Raw genomic sequence first — 22,395 nt, 5'->3', positions numbered from 1 at the left:
GTGATGGGGAGACACTGGACCAGGAGATGATTTTGGAGGGGCAGCCAAATCTGTTTGGCACATATTAGTGAACTCCTCAAAGATGGACACTCATATTATTCATCTCTAGTTCACCGGCTGGGCACAGCAGGGGCTCAAGCAGTGTTTGTGGAATAAATGGTCGGAAAGGCACTCTGGGGCTTGCTGGTCTGTCTTGCTGGCCAGCCTGTAGTGCTGCTCCTCAGATGACAAAGGGAAGTGCCTGTTTTGTTGTTTCTAACGTGGTGGGTTATCTGCCCAAATAGACTGCTCTGAAGGTGACCCCAGATGACAGCAGAGAGAGGCACACGTGGGCAGTGAGTGGGTATGTGGGAATGCGGGAGAGAGGGCCGCTGGGAGTCGTGGAAGCACTGTCCTCAGCATCTCATCACCACTCGCTACCATTTACTGCTCAGCTGGGAGCACGCTCTGGCTGCAGGGCAGTGCTTTTAGCCCAAAGACTCGGAACACTTTCCCATCACTAACACAGAACATTCCCAGATTTCCTCAGAGGCCTGGGGTTCCATTTTGCAGCCAGAGTGCAACGTACAGAAGGCCGAGGCCCTAGTCACACTGCTGGGTGTCTGAGCAAAAACAGTGCATCTGTCCGTCCAAGCATGTGCCATTTGTTCTTTCACTTGTCACGTGCCAGGCCCTGTGCTGGGCTCGGGGAATCCAAGGGCAACAAGACCGGCGTGTCCCAGCCTCCTTGAGCTCACATGCTTTATGCACATCCAGATACAGGGGTGCCACTGTCACTAGAGCCACCTCTGGAGTCAGCTAGCAAGATCGGGAGCACATTATCCTCACTTCGTCTCAGCCGGCTGAGTGGCAGCACTTCCAGCATCTGCGGATGATGATGTTATTGGGAGTTTTATCTGTAACCACATGTACCTGCTTCCTGGAGGTTCAGAGCACGGATGCTGAAACTGGCCAGAAACAAACCCAAAACCACCCAGCTGTCTGAGGAGAGTGAAGGGCTAAGCAAACTCAGCGTGACATTATCTAATAATAATGTGGGGTTATGTGGATGTGTCAATGAGATGGGATTTACCGTCTCTATGAGACTGTCTTCAATGAAACAAGAACATAAAATATCAAGTACACATGAATTATAGCACAACTGCTCTAAAACCTGCGCACACACATTGTCATCTCAGTTGTATTAGGAAGACAATGCATAGCAAAAGACTGAAATAGGCCCCATCTTAATAATGCCTACTCTGGCCGGGTGCGGTGGCTCAAGCCTGTAATCCCAGCACTTTGGGAGGCCAAGTTGGGTGGATCCCAAGGTCAAGATATCAAGACCATCCTGGTCAACATGGTGAAACCCCGTCTCTACTAAAAATACAAAAAGTTAGCTGGGCATGGTGGTGCGTGCCTGTAATCCCAGCTACTCAGGAGGCTGAGGCAGGAGAATTGCCTGAACCCAGGAGGCGGAGGTTGCAGTGAGCCGAGATCGTGCCATTGCACTCCAGCCTGGGTAACAAGAGCGAAACTCTGTCTCAAAAAAAAAAAAAAAAAAAAAAGCCTACTCTGGTAGAGGAATTACACATGACCTTTCTGTTTCTTTATTGTTTTCTATTTTTTCCCAAACTTTTAATAATTAGTATGTATTTACTGTGAAAATTCAGAAAAGTAAATATGTTAAAACCCTCCTTTGTTTACACATTAGCATAGGTCAGAAGAATATTTCCAGGATCTTAGCCAGGTGTGGTGGTAGGCGCCTGTAATCCCAGCTACTTGAGAGGCTGAGGTGGGAGAATCGCTTGAACCTGGGAGGCGGAGGTTGCAGTGAGCCGAGATCGCACCACTGTACTCCAGCCTGAGTGACAGAACAAGACTCCGTCTCAAAAACAAAAAGAAAAAAGAAAGAAAGAAAAAGCATCTCTAGGGATGTAAGAAGAGCTTGGTGAGCACTGGATTCAGTTGTTCTTATTTGTAATGAAATTGTAGTGAACCACACACTGATCACTGACAGCTGCACTAGGTAGACGCTAAGCACGCGTTGGCTCTGAAGTGCTGGGATTCGACGTAATTCCATACAAGTCGAGCAGCTCACCATCCTGTCGGGGAGGCAGACTTATTTATTCAGTCAATCATTCATTCAGCAAGTGTTTGTGGAGTTCCTCCTTTGTTCCCGGCGTTGTCCCAAATGCTGGAGAACAAACACACAGAATCACTGTGTGACGTGAGAAGAGCCTCAGCAGATGTCCCGACGGAATGTTAGGGGAATACAGCAAGCTAACCCTGTTTGAGGATGCTGAGAGTCAGCGAAGGCCTCCTAAAGGAGGATCATTTGAACAAGGCCTTGAGGGGCGAATGTGTTCTCTAGGCAACCAATGGAGGGAAACAGAGCCTAGGCTACTTGGGGTTTTATGTTTAGAGATGCCTACGTGTGCTATGAGGGAAGACAGAATATGTGGCTTCTTTACAGACTGTTGTCCTCATTCTAGCCAGGAGACCAGAATGAGGTGTTGAGTTCGAAGGTCTGAACTCACAAAATGAGAATAACTCAGTTGTGTCCTGGCTGTTTTCTTACCCTGTGTTTAACTAAACATCAAGTGTGTTCAAGGCCTCTTTGAATAACGGCCCCCTCAACCCTGGATCTCGACCCAGGTTCAGGAACTGGAAACATCTGGATCCTGCTGGGCTAGAAAAACATGTGTGACCCCTGGATCTCTATCACACAGAAAGCAAGGACAGCTTTCAGAGGGGGACTCCTGACGGGAAATTCCAACCGGTAAATATCAGTGTTGTTAAGAAATCTTGCAAAGGTGATTATCAGCCATCTTGTCTATGTCAAATTCTGTTGCTTTTTTTTCTTCTGTCCTTTTCTCAGTTTTTCTGTCTCCCCTGCCTTTCTCCTCCTGTGCCACATCTGTCTGCCTCTTTCCTTCTGGTCCACTTTTCTTTTCTCTAGTCTCTCGGTCTCGCTCTCTGTCTCTTTCCGTCTCTTGGAGCGTTTCTCTGTCTCTCTTGCTTTCTCTTTCTCTTTCTTGTATCCCTTGCTGACCTTGGGGTCACCCCCTTGGTTTTCTCCCTTGAACGGAGCTCCAACTTACCTTTGATGACATTTGTGGAGGGCAAAGTCGGTTGGACTCTCTGAACCTGATTGGCCTCCCCTGACAAGGATCTCTTTTCACAGGGGCTGGATTTAAAGTGTGAAAATATAAAGGGCTCTTTTATTCTGGCTCGCACATATCCCTACTTGAGCTGAAGCATTTCCAGACAGATAATCATCAGGTTTCCGACAGGAAATTAAAGACCTCAGCACCGTGTAGCTGTTCAAATCATCCGCATTGCCCATTAGGTTTCATGAAAGGCTTTGCTGCCCTGGTATGTGATAGAACAAATCTTTAATAAGATTTTTTCCCCCTAATTTTTCTAATGAAGTCGGTTGTGTGTGTCCTCTAGATAAGCTCACAAGAAGGCCAGCAGGTTCCCATTTCGGTATGAGCTGTTGCCTCACCCCTTCTTATCTAAGCCACAAGGACACTGAGCTGGCACATGTCCTCAGAGTCCACACTGGGAGCTGCCCCCGGGAAAAGAACCCCTACAAACAGGTGCATTCAGACCTCTGGCTGGACTGGTGGTTGTGGCCATGCAGCGCCTTCTGTCCAGGAGCCAACAGCACCCCCACTTCTGCCTTGAACCCCCCATGTGTCCACACTCCTCTGGTCAGCATCTGCTGCAGAGGAAGTCAGGCCCCAATCTAGCCAAGATGGTACTCTTCTCCCCTTGGTGATTGGTATATAAAGGTCTGAGCATTTAACTCATTTTTTTTTTTTTTTTTAGACTAGCCTCACTCTATTGCCCAGGCTGGAGTGTGGTGGCGTAATCTCAGCTCACTGCAACCTCCACCTCCTGGTTCAAGCGATTCTCCTGCCTCAGTTTCCCAAGTAGCTGGGATTATAGGTGCCCACCACCATGCCTGGCTAATTTTTGTATTTTTAGTAGAGACGGGGTTTCACCATGTTGGCCAGGCTGGTCTCGAACTCCTGACCTCAGGCAATTAGCCCTCCTTGCTCTCCCAAAGTGCTGGGATTATAGGCATGAGCCACCACGCCTGGCCTAACCCATTCTTTGACCAGTGAGATGCAATGGAAAGTGTAGGGACTTCTGGGATGAGTGTTCTCATTATTAAAGAGGTCCGAAGCAGGGGGCTTCCCTTCGTGGCTGCTGGATTGGAGGTCGTCGGTGGGATGCCCAGGGTGCTGTGGCTGCCTTGCGATCAACATGCTGAGGATGGCAGAGCAGAAAGCCAGGAAGCACCAATGCTCACAGTGATGTGCTGCGAATTAAGGACCCCGGGACTGTTTCCCCTCTTGCCTTCTTAGTGTGGGACATAGCAAATTTCCTTGTTTTTAAACCCTTTTGGGTTTTTTTTTTTTTTTGACTGGCAATTGAAAGCATCTTAGCAGATACAGACAGGGAGGTCCAAGATGGGTCCCCATGTCTTCTAACAGAGGTCTGAGTTCACTGAGAAAAGGGTATGGTGGGGACGAGCCTTGGGATCGAAGGTCCTGCGTTGGAGCACTTTGTCGCTCCAGCTATGACAAACCACAGGCAAGTCAACCTCTCTGAGCTGAAGTCTCCTTGGCTCAACATGAGTATGGAGTACCTCACAGATGCTCAATCTTCATCAGTTCTCTTCTCCTCAGGTATGCTTATCTTCCAGTTAGTATTATTATTGTTATTTTTGAGACAGAGTCTCGCTCTGTCACCCAGGCTGGAGTGCAGTGGTGTGATCTCAGCTCACTGCAACTTCTGCCTCCTGGGTTCAAGCAATTCTCCTGTCTGAGACCCCTGAGTAGCTGGGATTATAGGCACGCACCACCACGCCCGGCTAATTTTTGTATTTTTAGTAGAGATGGGGTTTCACCATGTTGGCCAGGCTGAACTGACCTCAGGTGATCCACCCACCTTGGCCTCCCAAAGTGCTGACATTACAGGCGTGTGCCACCGTGCCTGGCCTCTTCCAGTTATTTCTAAAGGGACCAAAAGGTGCCAGGTACAGAGAGCTCTTTAATTACATATCATTGCTGGTGAAATTTTACACAGAGACCATTCTGAGTCCTTTACCCACAGTTGCTCCAAGTACAAATCACGTCTCTAATGCCAGCACCAGTGTTGAGGGGGAGGCAAATACACCCGATTCTCAATTCTCCATGGTGATGAGGGATGTGGATAATTGAAAACGGCAGATAATCCCCGAACCTGCTTTGAGTCACTGACTTCCACCGCCTCCCCCATCATCACTTTGCAGCTGACAAAATGCCACATGCATGCACGTTTCTTCTCTCTCTTCTGGTGGATCACTTGGCAAAGCTGCTTACCCACTTCAAAACCGCCAAGTCTGGGGTGACAGGAGAAGCCAGGGGGCTGAACACCACCTCCCCAGCCGAGAACGGCCTGGAAGCTACACCACTGGGCTTGGCCTTGGAGTGGGTTCTGTCTATCCCTTGGGTTGGTTTGACTTTAGTCTCTCCAAGCGCTTCAGGAGGTAGAAGACAAGCAGGTGCAGGATCCTGCAGGAGGCAGTGAGCGCCGGAGGTGTTGGGCTCCTGCCCTCAGATGGGCTCTGCCCGGGCCAGCCAGGGGCAGCTAACTCCATGTGAGCCCAGAGCTCCTTCCTATGTGACACACATTCCTGGAAACAAGGTGTCTCCCCTCTCCCTCTCCTGAGCAATGGCTGGACTAAGGTTAATGGTACTCCTTGGATTTAGAGTGTTTAGCGTCCTGATCCAAGCCCCCTTCTCGGTCAGCGAAGTGAGGAGAAAAGGAAATGAGCCTTCAGCAGGCACCTGCCCGGCACCATGCCGACCCCTTCACGTCTACACTTCGCAAGGAGAGCACGGCTTTCCAGTTAGAACTTGTCTAACCTCAAGTAGGAGGTACTGGCTGCCTGCTTGTCTCTGGCAATCTATTCTTCTGGACAATTTCTGCCTTGACCAATCCCACACAAATCAATTTCCTACAGCCTCAGACCCAGGGGTCAAGTCTCTCAGGATCTCTTGCTATCTTGTCCTTTCTCTCCACAGCAGAAGTTCGATCAGCTGAGATCCTTGGGTCTGAGGACACTCCATGACCCAAAACTTCTCCGTTGGGCCAGGGGCAGTCGACAGCTTCCTTGGCCGTCGTCAGGAGATGCAGAAGTGAGCGCCCCGCTGATCACAGAGCTTGCGCTGCCGGGAGCCGCTGTAGAAAGACGTTAGGGGCTGCAAGGGCAGGCTCCCACCCCTTTTCCTTTTCCTTTTCTAGCCCTCCTGGCGGGCTCAGAAGCTTCTTTAATGGAAGTAGCAAGAAGTAAGTAGGAAGCCACTGGCCTTTCTTACTCTCTGAGGCTCACATGTGCCAGTTCCTGAGGCTACCAGGAGGCTTAATCACTGGGTTTGCAGGAGGAGAAGATATTATACTAAGAAAAGAGGATTAGCGCTTACCAGGCCACCCAGGAGCTCCCATGATGGGCCGCAGGGATTGCTAGGGCAGCAATTTGTCATAAAATCAGTCCTGGGAACATAATTTCGGAAACAATCAGAGGAGGCAAGGTTTCTTAAATTGTAGGAAAAAGCTTCCCGGTTAGAATAATGGCTTCTATTTGGCATACGTTCTCTCTCAGATGTGCAGCCTCATCCATTCCCATTCTGAGGCGTGACTTTCAAACGCCAGACGGGAAGAGAGCCAAGACGAGGGTGCTGGGCCCTGAGTCTGAAGCTCGGCGATTTAATCACGGGCAAGTAAGTCCCTAGGCCTCTCTGGGTCAGTTTTTCTTTCTAAAATGGGGACGATAGGAACTGCCTCACTGAGAGAGATAGTGGTAGACTGAGGGATTTAGAGAAGCCTTCCATCCCGCCCTCCATCTCTCCCCCTCTCTCTGCGTATAAATATATAAAAATATATGTCTATATGTAACCACGTGGATATACACACATGTGTGTATGTATATATATGTATGTGTATGTATGTGTGTCTATAGCTATATACCTGTGTGTGTGTCTGTACCTCTCCCAAGGGTCTCTGGGATGGAGCTGGGCTTCCCTAATTCAGTGAGGCTTCCTCCAGGGTAGATACACGTGGCAGGATGTCTCTGCTGGTGGTCAGGGCAGAGCAACCTCACTTTGTCCGCCTCATGGCCCCGTCCTGATGCCACCAGGCATCAGGGTCTGTGTGAGACAAGCACAGCCTCCAGAAGGCCACCCCAGCTGCCACAGACGTGTCGGGTGACTTGCAGGGCTCAGTGCACCCTCCTTTGTGCCCTATCTATAAAGGTTCATGTGGCCCTGCAGGCTCTGGAGGTGGCTGACTGTGCCCTGCCCAAAGCATGTGGTCTCTGGGTGGCATGATCCACATTTGACCTATGTCCATGGCTGCGTAAAATCTTGTGGCCTTGGTCACGATGTGTAGGTGGGTGGTGTGAATAGAGGTGAAATCAGAAATACTCTGATTTCAAGGTGGAGAGCCCAATGCTGAAGGAAAAGTTCTGGTCTCATGGTGGGGACAAGAACAGCAGTAACAAAGTCCTGATCCCCTGGAGAGGTTGCTCCTGGAGGTGGTGTGCCCTGGTCTCACGGTAGGGACAGCATTACAGGGATGGCTCTTTAGCCACAGGTGGGACCCTGGTGAGGAGCGTGCTCTGTTTCCATGGTGGGACTGGCGGTGGTGATAATGGTCTGATTTCCTAGTGGGGATAAACAAGGGGGCCTATGTGGGAGTGGGAAGTCGCGTTGCTTCTGCTTCTAGGTACCAGAATGGCCAGGAGTCCGGCTCAGAAAAGTCCTGGACCTGTGTTTCTCAAATTAGAGCAAAATGGCTGTCAAGCTTTCTCCTGCAGTCACTGCCCATGTACACAGCTGTGATGCCTCTCCTCGCCCTCCTTTTCCACTCAGCATCCCACCCAAGAGACAATGGCCACAGTGACTAGGTGTCTGATTAGATGGGGAGCCTGTTAAGACACTATTGCTCTTCTAATTCTGGCTAAATTGACATTGGTTTTGTCAATCTACCTCCACAGGTCGAGCTTGTTGCTTCCGATTTCAGGTGATTTCTCTCTTGTCACTCTCTCCTTCCCTCCTCAGTTCATTGCTACCCAGCACTTCCTGTGAGGCAGCATCACTGCCTCCGAGGCTGGGCAATTAGAGACTTGGACTCCAGCAGGGAGGGCATCTTCGGATTATGCCTGCGGAGGGAGCGCCCAGCTGCAGTGTCCATAGCAACCCTCCGGCTGCCACCTTTCCCAGGAGCAAAGGAGGCAAAACAAGGGCAGGAGGCAGGCAAGGGGCCTGGCGTTCTGCAGGATTCATGTCAGAGGGCTGGGCACCCAGGCTGTAGCTCCTGACTGTGCCTGGTGGCTGGGCTGAGGGGAGAGGGGCCTTCGTCCCTCGTTTGGCATTGGTGACCTGGAGTGGAGCTGTGCTGGTGGATGCTCCATAGCAACCCAGAGATGATGGGCCGGTTGAAGGGGACCATTATGGAGGCCAGGCTGGAGTCCCGGCTGTGTGCTTGACTCACATGTGAGTGCAGGCAAGTCCCCTCCCATCTCTGGAGGGCTTCTGCTTTTGCTAATAAGGTGGGCCCGGAGACACCTCTGGCCTCCTGTCCAGCCCTCTCATTCAAAGGTTTTATGGTGCCCTCACCTGGGACAGACAACAGATGTTTTCTTCCCCGATGGTGAAAAAAACGTAAGGAAGCCTGGGAAATGAGAGCGACTTTTGCAAAATATTCACAGAAGTTGATTCTGGAACCAGATCCAGTCCCTGGGCCTCCATGGAAGGAAGCAGAAAGCTGAGGCTGGGGTTCAGGTTCTGCCTGGGGGCTCCCTCCCACCTCCCGAGGTGCCTGGAGTGTGACGCTATGTGCATGTGCCACCAGCAGAGGCCGCCACACTCCTCACAAACCTGCCACAGGTTGCTCTGCCCCCATCCCCGTGGGTGAGCACTGACCAGCTGGGACCACAATCTCAGAGGAAAGGCGGCATGGCAGGGGGCTGCCACTGGCCTCCTGGGGTCCAGGGAGGGGCTGGCTCAGGGGACTGCGGCCTCAACTGCCAGCTGGCCCTGCTGCTCCCTCACTGCCCTCCCTGTGGGAGAGACATCCATCCAGGCCCAGGGGATACTGGCCACCTTCTTCCCTGCCAGGACCCCATGGCTGCTGCGGTCTGGGCCCTCCCTTGGGCTGCTCAGGTGCCAGTTCTGGGTTTGGGAAACTGTTGGAGTTTTATTTTCTGTGAGCCATTTGAGGCTGGGGCCTGGAAGCTGATTTAGGCAGCAAATCTGAATTGAGAACATGCTCTATGACAGGCCCTGGTGTTACAGGAGTGAATAAAATAGACACTAGTGCTGCCCTGTGGAGCCAAGTCTCCAGTGGGGACGGGTGTCGTCACCTGCACCACGGTGTGGGGCTGGGCGGGACACACCCACCCAGGATGGCACCTGATGGCTCTCTCTACCCAGTTGGCCCCATTCAGACTCCAGGGCCTACCCAGACTCCAGGGCTGAGGCTCTGATGAGGAGCCCTTGCCAGGCAGGGGTCCTGCAGACACCAGCCAGTCCACGTGGGCAGCACTCCACTGTGCGCAAAGTGTGTACCTCCGCCGCTCCCATGAGCCCAGCAGGCATCTTGGTGACAGAAGGTTGGTACCCTGTGCCCATTTCCCATGCCTTCTTTCCAGACATGGCATCAACACCTTCCATTCGACCCTTGACTCCCTCAAATAAATAAACATTCCCAACCAGACTGACGCATCTGGTTCCCACACCAGAGCCTCAGAGAAGGGGTCAGGAGACGCGTTTAAAAATGTATCTCGGTTTTCACAAGACAACTGAGCAGGAGGGGTGAACGATCCCAGGTTCGCAGGCTTGGAGGGGCGCATCTTGCTCATCAGGGTCCCTGGCAGGAAAACGGCCGCCTGGAACCAGACGGGTCGATTCCCCACCGAAGGCTGCTGCGGCTCCTGGCCTGGCGGCTCCACTGTCTTCTCTCCAGGTTAGGACTAGCCTGGCCTCTGTGGAGTTTTAGAAGTAGAATCATCAGCCTTTGTCCATATAGGTCTCCATGGAGCTGATCTTTTGAGACCTTTCCCCACTCCTGTTAGAGGAGGTTTCATGAAGGACCCAGGCAGGAGTGGCAGGCAGGAGGGATACCTTCTCTAGAAGGGGACGAAGTTCGGTAGCAGAGTCTGAGTGGGGAGGGTGTGACCTCACAAAGCACATAGACCTGTGTGGCTCATGGCTTGGACTCTCCCCTCCTCTGTGAACAAGAGCAGGCTAGTTACTGTCTCTGAAACTTGACTTGGTTTCTTAATCTGTAGAATGGGGATACTAACCTTATCGCCTGGCATGTTGGAACCACTAACACCCAGAGTTGGCCCTCAGTAAATGCTCCAGGTGTAGGGAATCAGGCCTTATGTCCCATTTACCTTGACATTCAGACAAGGCTTCAGCTTTTCCTTTTTTTTTTTTTTTGATGGAATTTCACTCTTGTTGCCCAGACTGGAATGCAATGGTGTGATCTTAGCTAACTGCAACCTCAGCCTCCTGGGTTCTAGCGATTCTCCTGCCTCAGCCTCCCTGGTAGCTGAGATTACAGGCGCCCGCCAATACGCCCAGCTAATTTTTTATATTTTTAGTAGAGATGGGGTTTCACCATGTTGGCCAGGCTGGTCTTGAACTCCTGACCTCAGGCAATCTACCTGCCTCAGCCTCCTAAAGTGCTGGAATTACAGGTATGAGCCATGGCACCTGGCTTAGAGCTTCAATTTTTCTTTAGCAAAGCAGAGTATAGGGAGGAGCCTGCATGAAGCTGAAGACTCCTTGGCGCCCGTAGGTGGCTGAGAGTTGTTGGTGCATGGCCTGGGAACAGGTAAGGTGCTGTGCTCCTACCTCGCTCCTCGGATCATGGCTTGCGGGGGTAAGGTGGGCATTCATTATGAGGCCTCACCCAGGGTGGGACATGCAGGGACTCAGAGGACAGAAGTGTGGACAGGAGGCCTATGCATACCAGCTGGCATTCCTGGAGGCCAGCAGGGCAAGTAAGAGGCAAGTCATGTGTCCTGGGTTAAAGTGCCCTAAATTATCACTCACGTGAAACTCACTCACCCCCTTACCCATTTATATATTCAACACACCATTTGGGTGCAGCATAAAATGCAGTGTTTTGTGTGTGTGTGTTTTGCAACTTATACAATAAGCTTCTGTCATCAAGAAGCTTATGGTGTCAATTAAAATCAGGGCGATTAGCCGGGCGTGGTGGTGGGTGCCTGTAATCCCAGCTGCTCGGGAGGCTGAGGCATGAGAATCGCTTGAACCTGGGAGGCAGAGGTTGGAGTGAGCCGAGGTAGAGATTGAGCCACTGCACTCCAGCCTGGGCGACAGAGCAAGACTCTGTCTCAAAAAAATAAAATAAAATAAAACATAAAATCAAATCGGGGAGAGAGGACACATATAGAGACAACACCAGTTCAGGGCAAGAGGTGAACAGTTTTCCCAGAGAGGTACAGTCAAGTGCGGAGGGAATTCGGGAGAGGGAGACAATGTCAAACTTCGGGCGCGGAGGAGGGAGGTCAGGGAAAGTTCTGGGCAGGGCTGGCACTTGTGCTACTCCCTAAATTCTTATAGGACAGGACACAGAGCAGGAGGTGGGCTGGAAGGGCTTTCCAGGTGGAAGGGATGGGAAAGAGCAGACAGACCCAGGTTCAAATCCATGCCTAACTGGTGACCTTGAGCAAACTACTGAAATCTTTCTAAACTCCAGTTCATGGGGTGAAAGTGGGAACAACAGAACCTCCCCAGCCAGCCTTCCAGGGCTGCCAAGAGTTGCAAATGAAGTATTTTATGTAAAAGCAGTTGGAAAACTAAAGTGGTCTGCAAACACAGGGTTTGTTTTTATTATTAGAGCATTAATTAGTCCAGTAACGAAGCTCCCAGATAAGAACACAGTAATGACTGAACCCACATGGGCTAATGAGCTGAAATAGCATGACTTATGGGAGAGCTACAGTAGGTCGGCGATGCTGGGGCTTAAGGAGGAAGGTGGTGAGGAATGAGCTGGGGAAGGAGGGCAGGAACTGAGCGACAGCATGCTTGCTGTGGCTGGCATGGCCAAAGGCCACCCCTACCTTCCTTGTTCACTCTCCCTGTACTCTCTGGGGTAAGAAGCTCCTCCACACCCTCCTCTGCAGACTAAAGAGGCCTAATTTGTCAGCCTCTCATCTTAGGGCAGTATAAGGAGTTACTCCCCATTCTTTAAGCTGTGGCTTACGTATCACCACCTCCATGAAGCCACCCTTGACAACCCTCTGCCTTCAGTGAACTCTACTGTCTCGACCACCCTTTGGGATTGTCATTGCTGTATTTTGTCACCCATGTGAGTATAACTTGTCTCTACAGTGAGACTAAGTTCCTGAGGGTTTGATGTGTGAGTCGCGTGGTAATGTTTAATCACTATCAGTAAGACTGAATCTTTTGCATTTGGGTTTCAGGACATATGTTGAGTGTTTGAGCTTTGAGGTTGGACAGGCCTGGGTTTGATTCCAGCTTTATGACTAGTTATTAATTAGTAACTCTGGGCAAGTTTTACAATGTGTCTAATGTCTCAGTTTTCTCATCTATAAGATGGGTGAAGGCCTCCACTCAGGCTGCTGTGAAGACACGGTTGTGGCTGGGGGCCAGGGGAAGCACTGGGGACTTTTCAACAGTGGGGCTTTGACATGCAGCAACAGCAGACAGATGACACCTGAGAGCAGTGCATCTGGAGGGCAGCATGGAAAACCTGCCATGATCAGGCTCTGCGGTTGAGCGCTCCCAGCTGATTCACTAACCTGGCGGTGCTTGGCAGTTACAAAGTACTTGGCCGGTGCTCTCACTGGAACTAAGGAAATTGAAGGCCTGAGAAGATAAGCAATTGGTCACACAGTGGGCAAGTGGCAAAGCTTGTGCTGGTGAGCAGAAAGGCAGAGGGTGGCATGCACAGCCTGTATATAATGACATAGGCGGCAGCAGTGCGCTGATACATACCCAACAGCCAGGAAAAGTTTAATAAGCGGCTTCCAGGAAAACATAAGCTCTAATTTACAGTGTTAGCTGATTTCTTGGTGTAAATACTCCTAGCATGGTTGATTTCAAGCTGCCAATGTGACATCACTGTGGAGTCAGGAAGAGATGTATATGGATGATCAGAAGGTCATCTTGCCTGCGGTCACGCAGCTGTCCTGCGGTAGAGAAGGGCTCCAGCCTGGGCAGTCTGACACTTGAGCCCAAGCTGTAAACATGACATTGTTCTTCTCCTGTTCATGACAGGATAGCTGTAACAAGGGGCATGAGCTGGCTCAGTGGCGTCAGCTGTCAAGTTCCAGTCCATTTCCAGATAACCACTGATCTTTGGTGGGCTCCACCCAAGCTATTTCTCATCCTCGTCCGTGATGGCAGGACGTGCTCTAACAGGCCCCATTTGGATCCCACTGGCACAGCCAGGAGAACTGGAGGCATGAGGCTGGCCAGAAAGGTTAGCTGAGGCAGCTGGGTGTGGAGTGAGCACAGGAATACCCAGGCCTGGAGCCTGCTCTCCAAAATGAATTTTTTGCAGCCCAGAAGCTGTATCCAGCACTAGAAAACCACAATGAACAGCACGTTTTTTGCTACTAACAACATATTCATGATAATTTATTGGAAGATCATTAAACTTAAGTATGTGATCTGGAGACTTGAATCAAGCAGGTGGCTCTATCTGGGGATGGAGGAGTGGGAGGGACATCAAGAATACAGAAGGGAAGGAGAGGGAAGGCAGGAGAGCCTGAAGGGGCTGGGGGTGGGTGCTAGAGGGTCTGGTCATGGGAAAACACACGAGATCCCAGGCTTGCATCTGAGGCCTGGAGCTGTGACCTGTAGTGTGTGTGTGTGTGTGTGTGTGTGGGTGCGTGTGTGCGTATGTGTGTGTGTGTGTGTGTGTGTGTGTGGTGGCAGGGGTAGGGGGAATGACTACGTCATTGATGATAACAAGAATCAAGATTGTTATTTTATATTTTAACTTTTTAGAGACAGCATCACACTCTGCCACCCGAGCTCACTGCAGCCTCAAACTCTTGGGCTCAAGCAGTCCTCCTCCCTCAACCTCCTGGGTAGCTGGACTACGGGCACTTGCCACTATGTCCAGCTAATTAAAAAATTTTTTTTGTAGAGACTGGGTCTTGGTATGTTGTCCAGGCTGGTCTTGAACTCCTGCCTTCAATCAGTCCTCCTGGCTTGGGCTCCTGAATTGTTGGGATTATAAGCCTGAGCCACCATGCCTGGCCGGAATCAAGACTATTGGGCAAGAGCAATCATCAGGTGTTTGGGGTTGTGGCTTGAATTACAAGTAATATTTAGCTCTCAATCATCAGAGGTGATGGGGGATTGGAGGGGTGAGAACTTATATACAGAGGGTAATTTGGGCTCATTTGGGGGGAGCTGTGTCCCTCCCTGACCTGGCTACTTGCTGCTTACCAGTCAGGAGAGCTGCTTTAGAAGCTTCCTGTGTGCATGTGCACATGCATGGACTAGTACACATGTGCATGTGTGTCCACCTGCTTAACATGTTTTCTGGGTGTGTGTCCGTGTATGTGTGCATGGATCTCCTGCCCTTTCCTCTTCCCATCTAGGGAGGGAGCTGGACAGAGGCCAAAGGGTGATGGGGAATCAAGGACCAGAGAAGAGGAGGCCTCCCTTTTAAAACCCCAGGTGTGCTGGGGAATTCCATCATGGTGACTTCCTTTCTGATGCCTAAGGCTGCTGCAGTTAGAAATGAAAATAAATTCAGCTCTGGTCCCATCCCTTAGAACCCCCTCTGTACACAGTGGGAGCTTAATAAATACTTGATGATGATGATTTTGAACCTGGGAAGCCAGCAGCTGTTCCTCGCTCTGACTCTCAGAGCCCCATGGGGCAAATCAGGCAGGGAATGACCATGGAGGGTCTTGAGTCTTCCTGCCAGATCCCCCTGTGACTCCACACCCAGCTGTTAGGGAAGGGGCTGGAGCCATGGTCCGCTTCACACATTCTGCTTTGGGGAGGCCAGTTCTTCCTCAACAGCTTCTCTTTGGCTTTCCCCCATCCAACATTTGAACAATATTTATTGAACAACCACTATGTACTGAATATCATAGCGGAAATGTGTTCTGGGAGACAGTATAGTATTTGTAGGGTCAGATTGACTAAGTTCAAATCCCAGCATCTTTACAAACGGGGTGACATCTGACAAGTTATATATCTATGTTTGAGTGTTTTTTCCCCTTTCCTTTCTCTCCTCCTCCTTCTTCTTCCTCCCTCCTCCTTTTCCTCCTCTTCCTTCCTCCCTCTTCCTCCTTCTTCTTTTCCCCTAATTCTCCTTTCTTCCTCTTTCCTCCTTCTCCTCCCTCCTCCTCCCCCTACCCCCTCCTCCTCCTTCTCCTTCTCCTTCTCCTCCTTCTTCTTCTTTCTTTCTTTCTTCTCCTTCTTCTTCTTTTCATCTGTAAAAGGAGAAAGTTGACATCATTTTCGTGGGGCTGATGTGAGGGTTGGAAATAGGGCGCCTGAACACATGGCGTAGGCACTCTGTCAATGGTGTGTGGGTTTATCCACCCGGTGTCAGGAGGTGGATCCCCCCCGCTTCTGTGACCTTGACGTTGTTACTCAACATCTCTAAGCATCAGACTTTGTAAATGAGACCATATTGCCCACCTCCTTGGGTGTTTGGAGAATGTATCCGGATAATATGTGTGAAATAACCTATGGTAAACCCTGGGGGTTAATAAATGCTTACCTTCCCCTCCGTCTGCCTTTCCCCTCATCAGGGTACACACCTCCCCTCCTTAGGAGGCTCTCTGTCCTCCTCCCCATCGCCTCGCGTGAGCGAACATCCCTTGTCGCCGTGGGCTTGCGGGTTGTGGCCATACCTGTCAGAGAAAGAGGGCAGTGGCTCAGCTCCGGGGCGGGGGAGCAAAAACTACAGTTCCCAGCCCTCGCTGCGCCGCCACTGGGGCCGGAGCCGAGGACGCCAGGCCCCTCCTCTGGGGAGGAGCCTATGCGGGGGGCGGAGCTAGGAGGAGGTTGGAGAGTTAAGCCAAGCCAATGAGACCAGCTGCTAATAAGTGGGCTTGGCTTACAATGTAACAGTGGCAGGAGGAGGCGAGCGAAGCTATTGAGCCAGCGAGGAGTGAAGCTGAGCCTGGCCTCACACGCTCCTAGAGGACCACCTCCTGAGAGTTCTTTCACCCCCTCTTCTTTCTCCAAGCTCCCCTCCTGCTCTCCCTCCCTGCCCAATACAATGCATTCGTGAGTGGCAGCGTCTGGACTCCAGGCAGCCCCAGAGAACCGAAGCAAGCCAAAGAGAGAGGACTGGAGCCAAGACACTGGTGGGGAAGATTGGATGCCTGGCTTTCTTTGAGAACATCTTTGGAGCGAGGGTGGCTTTGGGGTGGGGGCTTGTGCTGCAGGGAATACAGCCAGGCCCCAAGATGGACACTTCTGGGCACTTCCATGACTCGGGGGTGGGGGACCTGGATGAAGACCCCAAGTGCCCCTGTCCATCCTCTGGGGATGAGCAGCAGCAGCAACAGCAGCAGCAGCAGCCGCCGCCACCACCGCCAGCGCCACCAGCAGCCCCCCAGCAGCCCCCAGGACCCTCGCTGCAGCCTCAGCCTCCGCAGCTTCAGCAGCAGCAGCAGCAGCAGCCACCGCATCCCCTGTCTCAGCTCGCCCAACTCCAGAGCCAGCCTGTCCACCCTGGCCTGCTGCACTCCTCTCCCACCGCTTTCAGGGCCCCCCCTTCGTCCAACTCCACCGCCATCCTCCACCCTTCCTCCAGGCAAGGCAGCCAGCTCAATCTCAATGACCTCTTGCTTGGCCACTCTCCAAGTTCCACAGCTACAAGTGGGCCTGGTGGAGGCAGCCGGCACCGGCAGGCCAGCCCCCTGGTGCACCGGCGGGACAGCAACCCCTTCACGGAGATCGCCATGAGCTCCTGCAAGTATAGCGGTGGGGTCATGAAGCCCCTCAGCCGCCTCAGCGCCTCCCGGAGGAACCTCATCGAGGCCGAGACTGAGGGCCAACCCCTCCAGCTTTTCAGCCCCAGCAACCCCCCGGAGATCGTCATCTCCTCCCGGGAGGACAACCATGCCCACCAGACCCTGCTCCATCACCCTAATGCCCACAACCACCAGCATGCCGGCACCACCGCCAGCAGCACCACCTTCCCCAAAGCCAACAAGCGGAAAAACCAAAACATTGGCTATAAGCTGGGACACAGGAGGGCCCTGTTTGAAAAGAGAAAGCGACTGAGTGACTATGCTCTGATTTTTGGGATGTTTGGAATTGTTGTTATGGTGATAGAGACCGAGCTCTCTTGGGGTTTGTACTCAAAGGTAGGGGCTGTGGTTTCTCTTTATACCTTGAACAAAAGGAATATGTAGGTAGCAAGACAGAGATTGAGAGAAAGGGACTGAGAGAGAGAGATTGAGAGAGATTGGGAAGGAGACTGGGAGAGAGGTGGTGGTGGTGGTGGTGAGAAGCGCTTGCTCAGTTGTACTGAACACCCTAACTTCCCGTGGTTTTCCTTCTTGATCCCGGGAGAATTCATTCCTCGCTTCCTTTGGGGGGTAGGGGACATCCCCACACACTGTGTCTAATTTGCAGACTCTCTGTCAGGGAGGATTAAAGAATCCCTTCTGAGAATTCGTTTTTCCTCCTGGCTCACTCGTACTAAAGCATAACCCAGCAGCTTAACGCACCAATTAATTACACTCCGCCTTGATGTGTTTGCCAGTTCCTGCGACTTCCCCTCCTTTCCTCCCCTCCCTGCTCCACTCCATTTTCCTGAGGATAAAAAAGAAATAAATGTCTGGGTGGGGGGTGGGGATTCCATGCCATTGCCCAAGTCCCTTCTCTCCCTGTCTTCTCCCTCTCTTCCCAAGTTTCTATTTCCCTCCTCTTCTCAGAGAGACTCCGGCAAAATAGAAAACCATCCATGACCTGGGTCTCCTGAGGGTATGGGGTAAAAATATAGCTGGGGGAAATCAGTGGTCCTTTCCCTCGGGAGAGAGGACTCGACAAGCCTGCTGCTGCTTCATAAACATCTCCTGATAAAAATGGCTACAGGTGTTCCCCGGGCAGCGCAGCTGGGCGCCACCTTGGCATCAGCTCGGGGAGCACCTCTCTTTGGGATGGGATGACAGGGCTTCCCGGGCGGTCCCCGAGAGCCCGCGCCCCAGCTCAGCCCCAGTTCTCCCCTCCCACCTCAACTCCTTCTCCTTGGGATAAATAAAGATGAGTGTGTGTGTGAGTGTGCGCCCGGATGGAGAACAGCAGGCACTGGCTTTAGTGGGGAGCTGGCCCCACTGCTCCAGCCTCTCAATCCAGCTCCAAGACGGAGGAGGGGGCTTCCCTCCCAGAGGGAATGGAGATGGAAGAAGGTGGGTTTCTGCCGACGCTCTGCTTGCTGGGGAGCCCTCCTGCTGTGGGCTGGAAGGCTTGGAGACCTGGGAATCGGTGGACAGGTGGCTCCATGATACCCCATCCTCAATTTGTTGAGGTGTGTGTGTGTATGTGTGTACGTATGCATGCGCCTGCTTGTTGCTTGGATTTTTCTATTTATTTGTCATTTGGGGCAGGGGGTGGCTGGGCGGGCTGGCCAGCGGGTAGCTGGGAGGGGTTCAGCTGTTGGAGGTTTCAAATAGAGCTTGTTTCAGGCAGGGCACAGCTGCTGCGAGACTGTCACATTCCTTATTGAAATCCAGCCGCAAAAACCTAGGAGGTGCTGATCGGATTTCCCCCATTCCCAGCATTTCGCTTTAACCAGGGATGGGCAGACTTTCCCGCCCTGGAAAAGGGTGGGGGGCGGACCTGTCAGGCGACCTGAATAGCCAGGACCAAGACTTCCAGGCAGAGGGTCCTCCAGGGACCTGGCTGCTCTCAGGGGGCTGCCCCGGCTGAGGGTGGCACCTGGGAGCTGCCTTCGTCAAAATAGCTCAAGGATGAGCGTCTCAGCGAGCAGAAGCGAGAGGGGTTTCCCCTGGAATCGCAGCTCACTTAGTCATTCCCTGTAATGAGCCTCTGCGTCTGCGGGTCCTTCTGCTCGCTGCCTTCTCAGAACCGCCTCTCCTGCTGGGCACTCCAGGAGATGGGGCTGGCAGTCTTGCCAGGGCTGACAGCTGCCCTGGTCACAGCCCTGGCTCTCTCCAGTCCTCCCCTGGAGGCCAGGGGCCCTCACTGGGGGAAACTGGTGAAGGCCCAAATGCAAGGGGGGTGTGGGGGAGGGCAACCCCAGCACCTTCTCTTTCAGTGACACCATGGTCAGACTTCTTAAGGAAACAGCTCTTCCCAGAGGCAGTGGCTGTGCACAGATGCACAGATCCCAGTGTGGGATCTACACACACTTGTCTTAATGTGATGGGAGGGTCACCACTGTGCAGGGTCGGGGCCTCTTCCCTGCCTGGGGCAGGTGCACCCCGAGGGAGAGCTCAGGGAAAGGGGCTTTTCCAGAGATGGGAAGGTAGATTTTAGGTGAATGAAGGGTGGGGCCACCTGAGGTGCTTGGCTCTCCCCATTTCACAGACCCTCAAGCAGCAGTGGCGTACACCTAGGGGCAGCAGCTGAGAGGTCCTGCTTGCCTCAGCAGCCACTTCCTGTGCGCCTGGGGGCTGGTGCTGTAATGAGCAGAGCTCACTTACGCTGCTCACCCACTCACCACCCCTGCATTGTCCATCCGTGTTTTTCATTTATGGAACAGGTATTTTCTGGGTGTCTCCTAAGTACCAGGCCCCATAGACACAGCAGGGCCAAGGTAGATACCCCTCTCTCCTGGAGGCAGATGGGATCATTTCAAAGAACTGGGCCAGAGTTGGAATCCCAGCTCTGCCGCTACTATTTGTATGATCTTGGACAAGTCCTGGAGGTTTAGCGAGCCTGTTTCCCCAGCTGTCGAGTGGTGAGAATTAAATTAGAGAAGTGTCAGGCATGTATCTGCCTGCTCAACAGATGGGATTTATTGGGATTGTTATTGATGATGACGATGATGGCAGGAAAGCAGCCGTCTTTCTCCTGTCATCTAACTCCAGCTGTAAAATCAGGGCCTTAACAGATCGGGATCTAAGACCTGTGGATGGAGTGAGAAGTTGTATCAGGGAGGGAAGAAGTTCTGAGAAGAGCTGGGGCTGACGAGAGACCACCTTTGAACATGATCTGTTCTTGGGGGGAGGTAAACATCTGTGTCTCAGTTTCATGGAGGAAATGGACTCTACTCCTCTGTGGCCTGGGTTAGATAAGAGTCGCAGCCCAGGAGAGCTCAGGGACATTCAGTGGACCCTGGGGAGGGATAGGTGACACTCTTGTTTGCTGGAGAGTTTTGTGTGCCTGGTTGGCTGTGCTGACAGGTCTGGAGGCAAGTGGATGGACGAGGCCACCTCAGGGGCACCAGGCAGATGAGGTAGATCTGCCCCGCCAGTGGCAGCTCCCACTCAGAGGCTCTCTGGGAGAGGACAAACTTTTTTTTTTCCCCAAGCGATTGAAGATTGACTAACCTTGTGCCTGAGCTGCTGCTTTCTGAAGTTCTCTGCTTTTTCCTGTGGGGTTGTGGCCTTGCTGTTCCCTGGTGTTTGGTGGGTGCTGTTGCTGGGGAAGGAACTCATCACGCAGGCCTGGGTGTCCTGAAAAGGAGTGTGGCATGTGCCCTGAGCATGTTCCGTGAATGCAAATGTGAGCCAGTGTGAGGGGGTTGAGCAGCCGGGACAGAACATCCCAGCTCCTGCCTCACAGGCCTGTAGGTGCTGGTGTTGGGAGGAAGCTCTGCTAGGAGGCATCAGCCTGGAGCAGGGAGGTGGGGCTTGATTCCAGGGTGAGCTCAGATAAGAGGAGAGCTTCTCATCATTATGCCTGGGACATGAGACCAAATGGCAGAGAGATGCCTGAGATAGCCTCAGTAGGCTCCTAAAGGTATCAGGTGACCCAAACCAAATGAGGAATCTTTTTTTTTTTTTTTTTTTAAATAGGCAGGTTTACTCTCTGAAGGCTTAGACACGGTGACAAGACCTGGTCTAGAGATTCTGTTGAGAGTCTTAGTCACGCCGTCTCTACCTATTCGTGTCACTCGGGTAGAGCAGCAAGGACCTGGGGAGTCCTTCTTGGTGTTCTTTATATCTTCTTCTAGTGCTGGTTGGAGCACACCCGCTCCATTAAATCACCTCTATGCTGTCTTCCCTGGGTCCAGAAAGAATGAGGGAGGGGAAAGATCTGGCTGCCCTCCCCCTTCCCCAGGCTGTGACTTCACCACCCTGACCCTGCCATGGTGTTGGTGGCTGAGCTGGTAACCTCTGAGTGGGGGCAAGGCACCCGTGGGCCTTGTTCCTCACGGGGCTCAGGCGCTGGGCTGTGGGGTGGTCTCCGGGGAGGCTGGAGCATGCTGGTGCAGCCGCGTGGCTCTTCTTCCCCACCAGTCTGTACAACCTCAAGCTACTTCCCCGCCCCCGGCCTCGAAACTGGCCTGCACCTCTCCTCCCAGGCAGAACCAGCCCTCTGCCCACCCCCCAGCCATGCCCCCGTATTGCCCGCCCCACCAACTTCCTGCCCCTCTGCTCCTCTCTGCTGCCCCTGCCTGGCCTTGTTGCTGGGGTAACCCAGGCAGCACAGAGAGGAGTTGGGGTGATGGCGCTTACCCGGTTGCCCCGCCTGCTCCCACAGTGGCTTTTTCTCACCTCTAGTTATTCTTTCTTCAGACAACCTCATGGCAGGCCACCCTGGTGGCACAGGCTTCTTTGCATGCCCAGGGAAGCCTGGTCCTCTGGCCGTTCATCTTTTTTTTTTTGAGACAGAGTCTTGCTCTGTCACCAGGCTGGGGCGCAGTGGCTCAATCTCGGTTCACTGCAACCTCTGCCTCCCAGGTTGAAGCGATTTTTCCGCCTCAGCCTCCCAAGTAGCTGGGACTACAGGTACATGCCACCACGCCCAGCTAATTTTTGTATTTTTAGTAGAGATGGGTTTTACCATATTGGCCTGGATGGTCTCAATCTCTTGACCTCGTGATCGGCCTGCCTTGGCCTCCCAAAGTGCTAGGATTACAGGCGTGAGCCACCGTGCCCAGCCTGGCCGTTCATTCTTTAAAGAGGTAGGCCAAGGTATTATCTTAGGCCAAGGCCAACTTGTCTGTCTCTTTGCAGACCTTAAAGAGGTCCGTGAGTCCACCCCCAGCCTCCAGCCCAAATGATTGAGGAGTATCACTGGCCCCAGTTCTGCTCTTCTGCCCTCGCTGGTCTCGGAAGCCTTGTCTGCAGAAGGGCAGAGCAGCAGCCCAGCCTTGACTGGCCGAGTGGCTCTGCATCTTCTGTTTGACCAGGTGCTGCTTTGGGATAGGTTGTTGGCGGTCACAGTGTCCTGGTAT

The 22,395-nt window shown here is 52.5% G+C and overlaps 1 protein-coding gene and 1 long non-coding RNA gene across 5 annotated transcripts in view; one reads left to right on the top strand and one right to left on the bottom strand.

Moving 5' to 3' along the window:
• Positions 1 to 11,876: 11,876 nt before the first annotated feature.
• Positions 11,877 to 20,682, bottom strand: LOC128930129 (uncharacterized). Its single transcript, XR_008477789.2, has 3 exons — positions 20,543 to 20,682; positions 15,790 to 15,922; positions 11,877 to 15,496 (listed from the first exon to the last, which is right to left on the bottom strand). It is a non-coding gene; the product is annotated as an uncharacterized LOC128930129 (long non-coding RNA).
• KCNN3 (potassium calcium-activated channel subfamily N member 3) overlaps positions 16,126 to 22,395 on the top strand; it is a 176,836-nt gene continuing 170,566 nt past the window's right edge. For 2 of the 4 annotated variants that reach the window (XM_035280236.3, XM_002760046.7), the window contains exon 1: positions 16,126 to 17,389. In XM_035280236.3, the coding sequence (XP_035136127.1) occupies positions 16,484 to 17,389 (906 nt within the window). In that variant the 5' untranslated portion in view covers positions 16,126 to 16,483. Of the gene's footprint in view, positions 17,390 to 18,296; positions 18,556 to 22,395 lie in introns of those variants that run through there. The other 2 variants (XM_035280238.3, XM_035280237.3) reach the window with 2 other exon arrangements.

Source organism: Callithrix jacchus, chromosome 18 (genome assembly GCF_049354715.1).
Source record: "Callithrix jacchus isolate 240 chromosome 18, calJac240_pri, whole genome shotgun sequence".
Classification (NCBI taxonomy): domain Eukaryota; kingdom Metazoa; phylum Chordata; class Mammalia; order Primates; family Cebidae; genus Callithrix; species Callithrix jacchus.
Note: the sequence above shows the minus strand (reverse complement) of the source record. Positions and strands in the feature narration are given on the sequence as shown.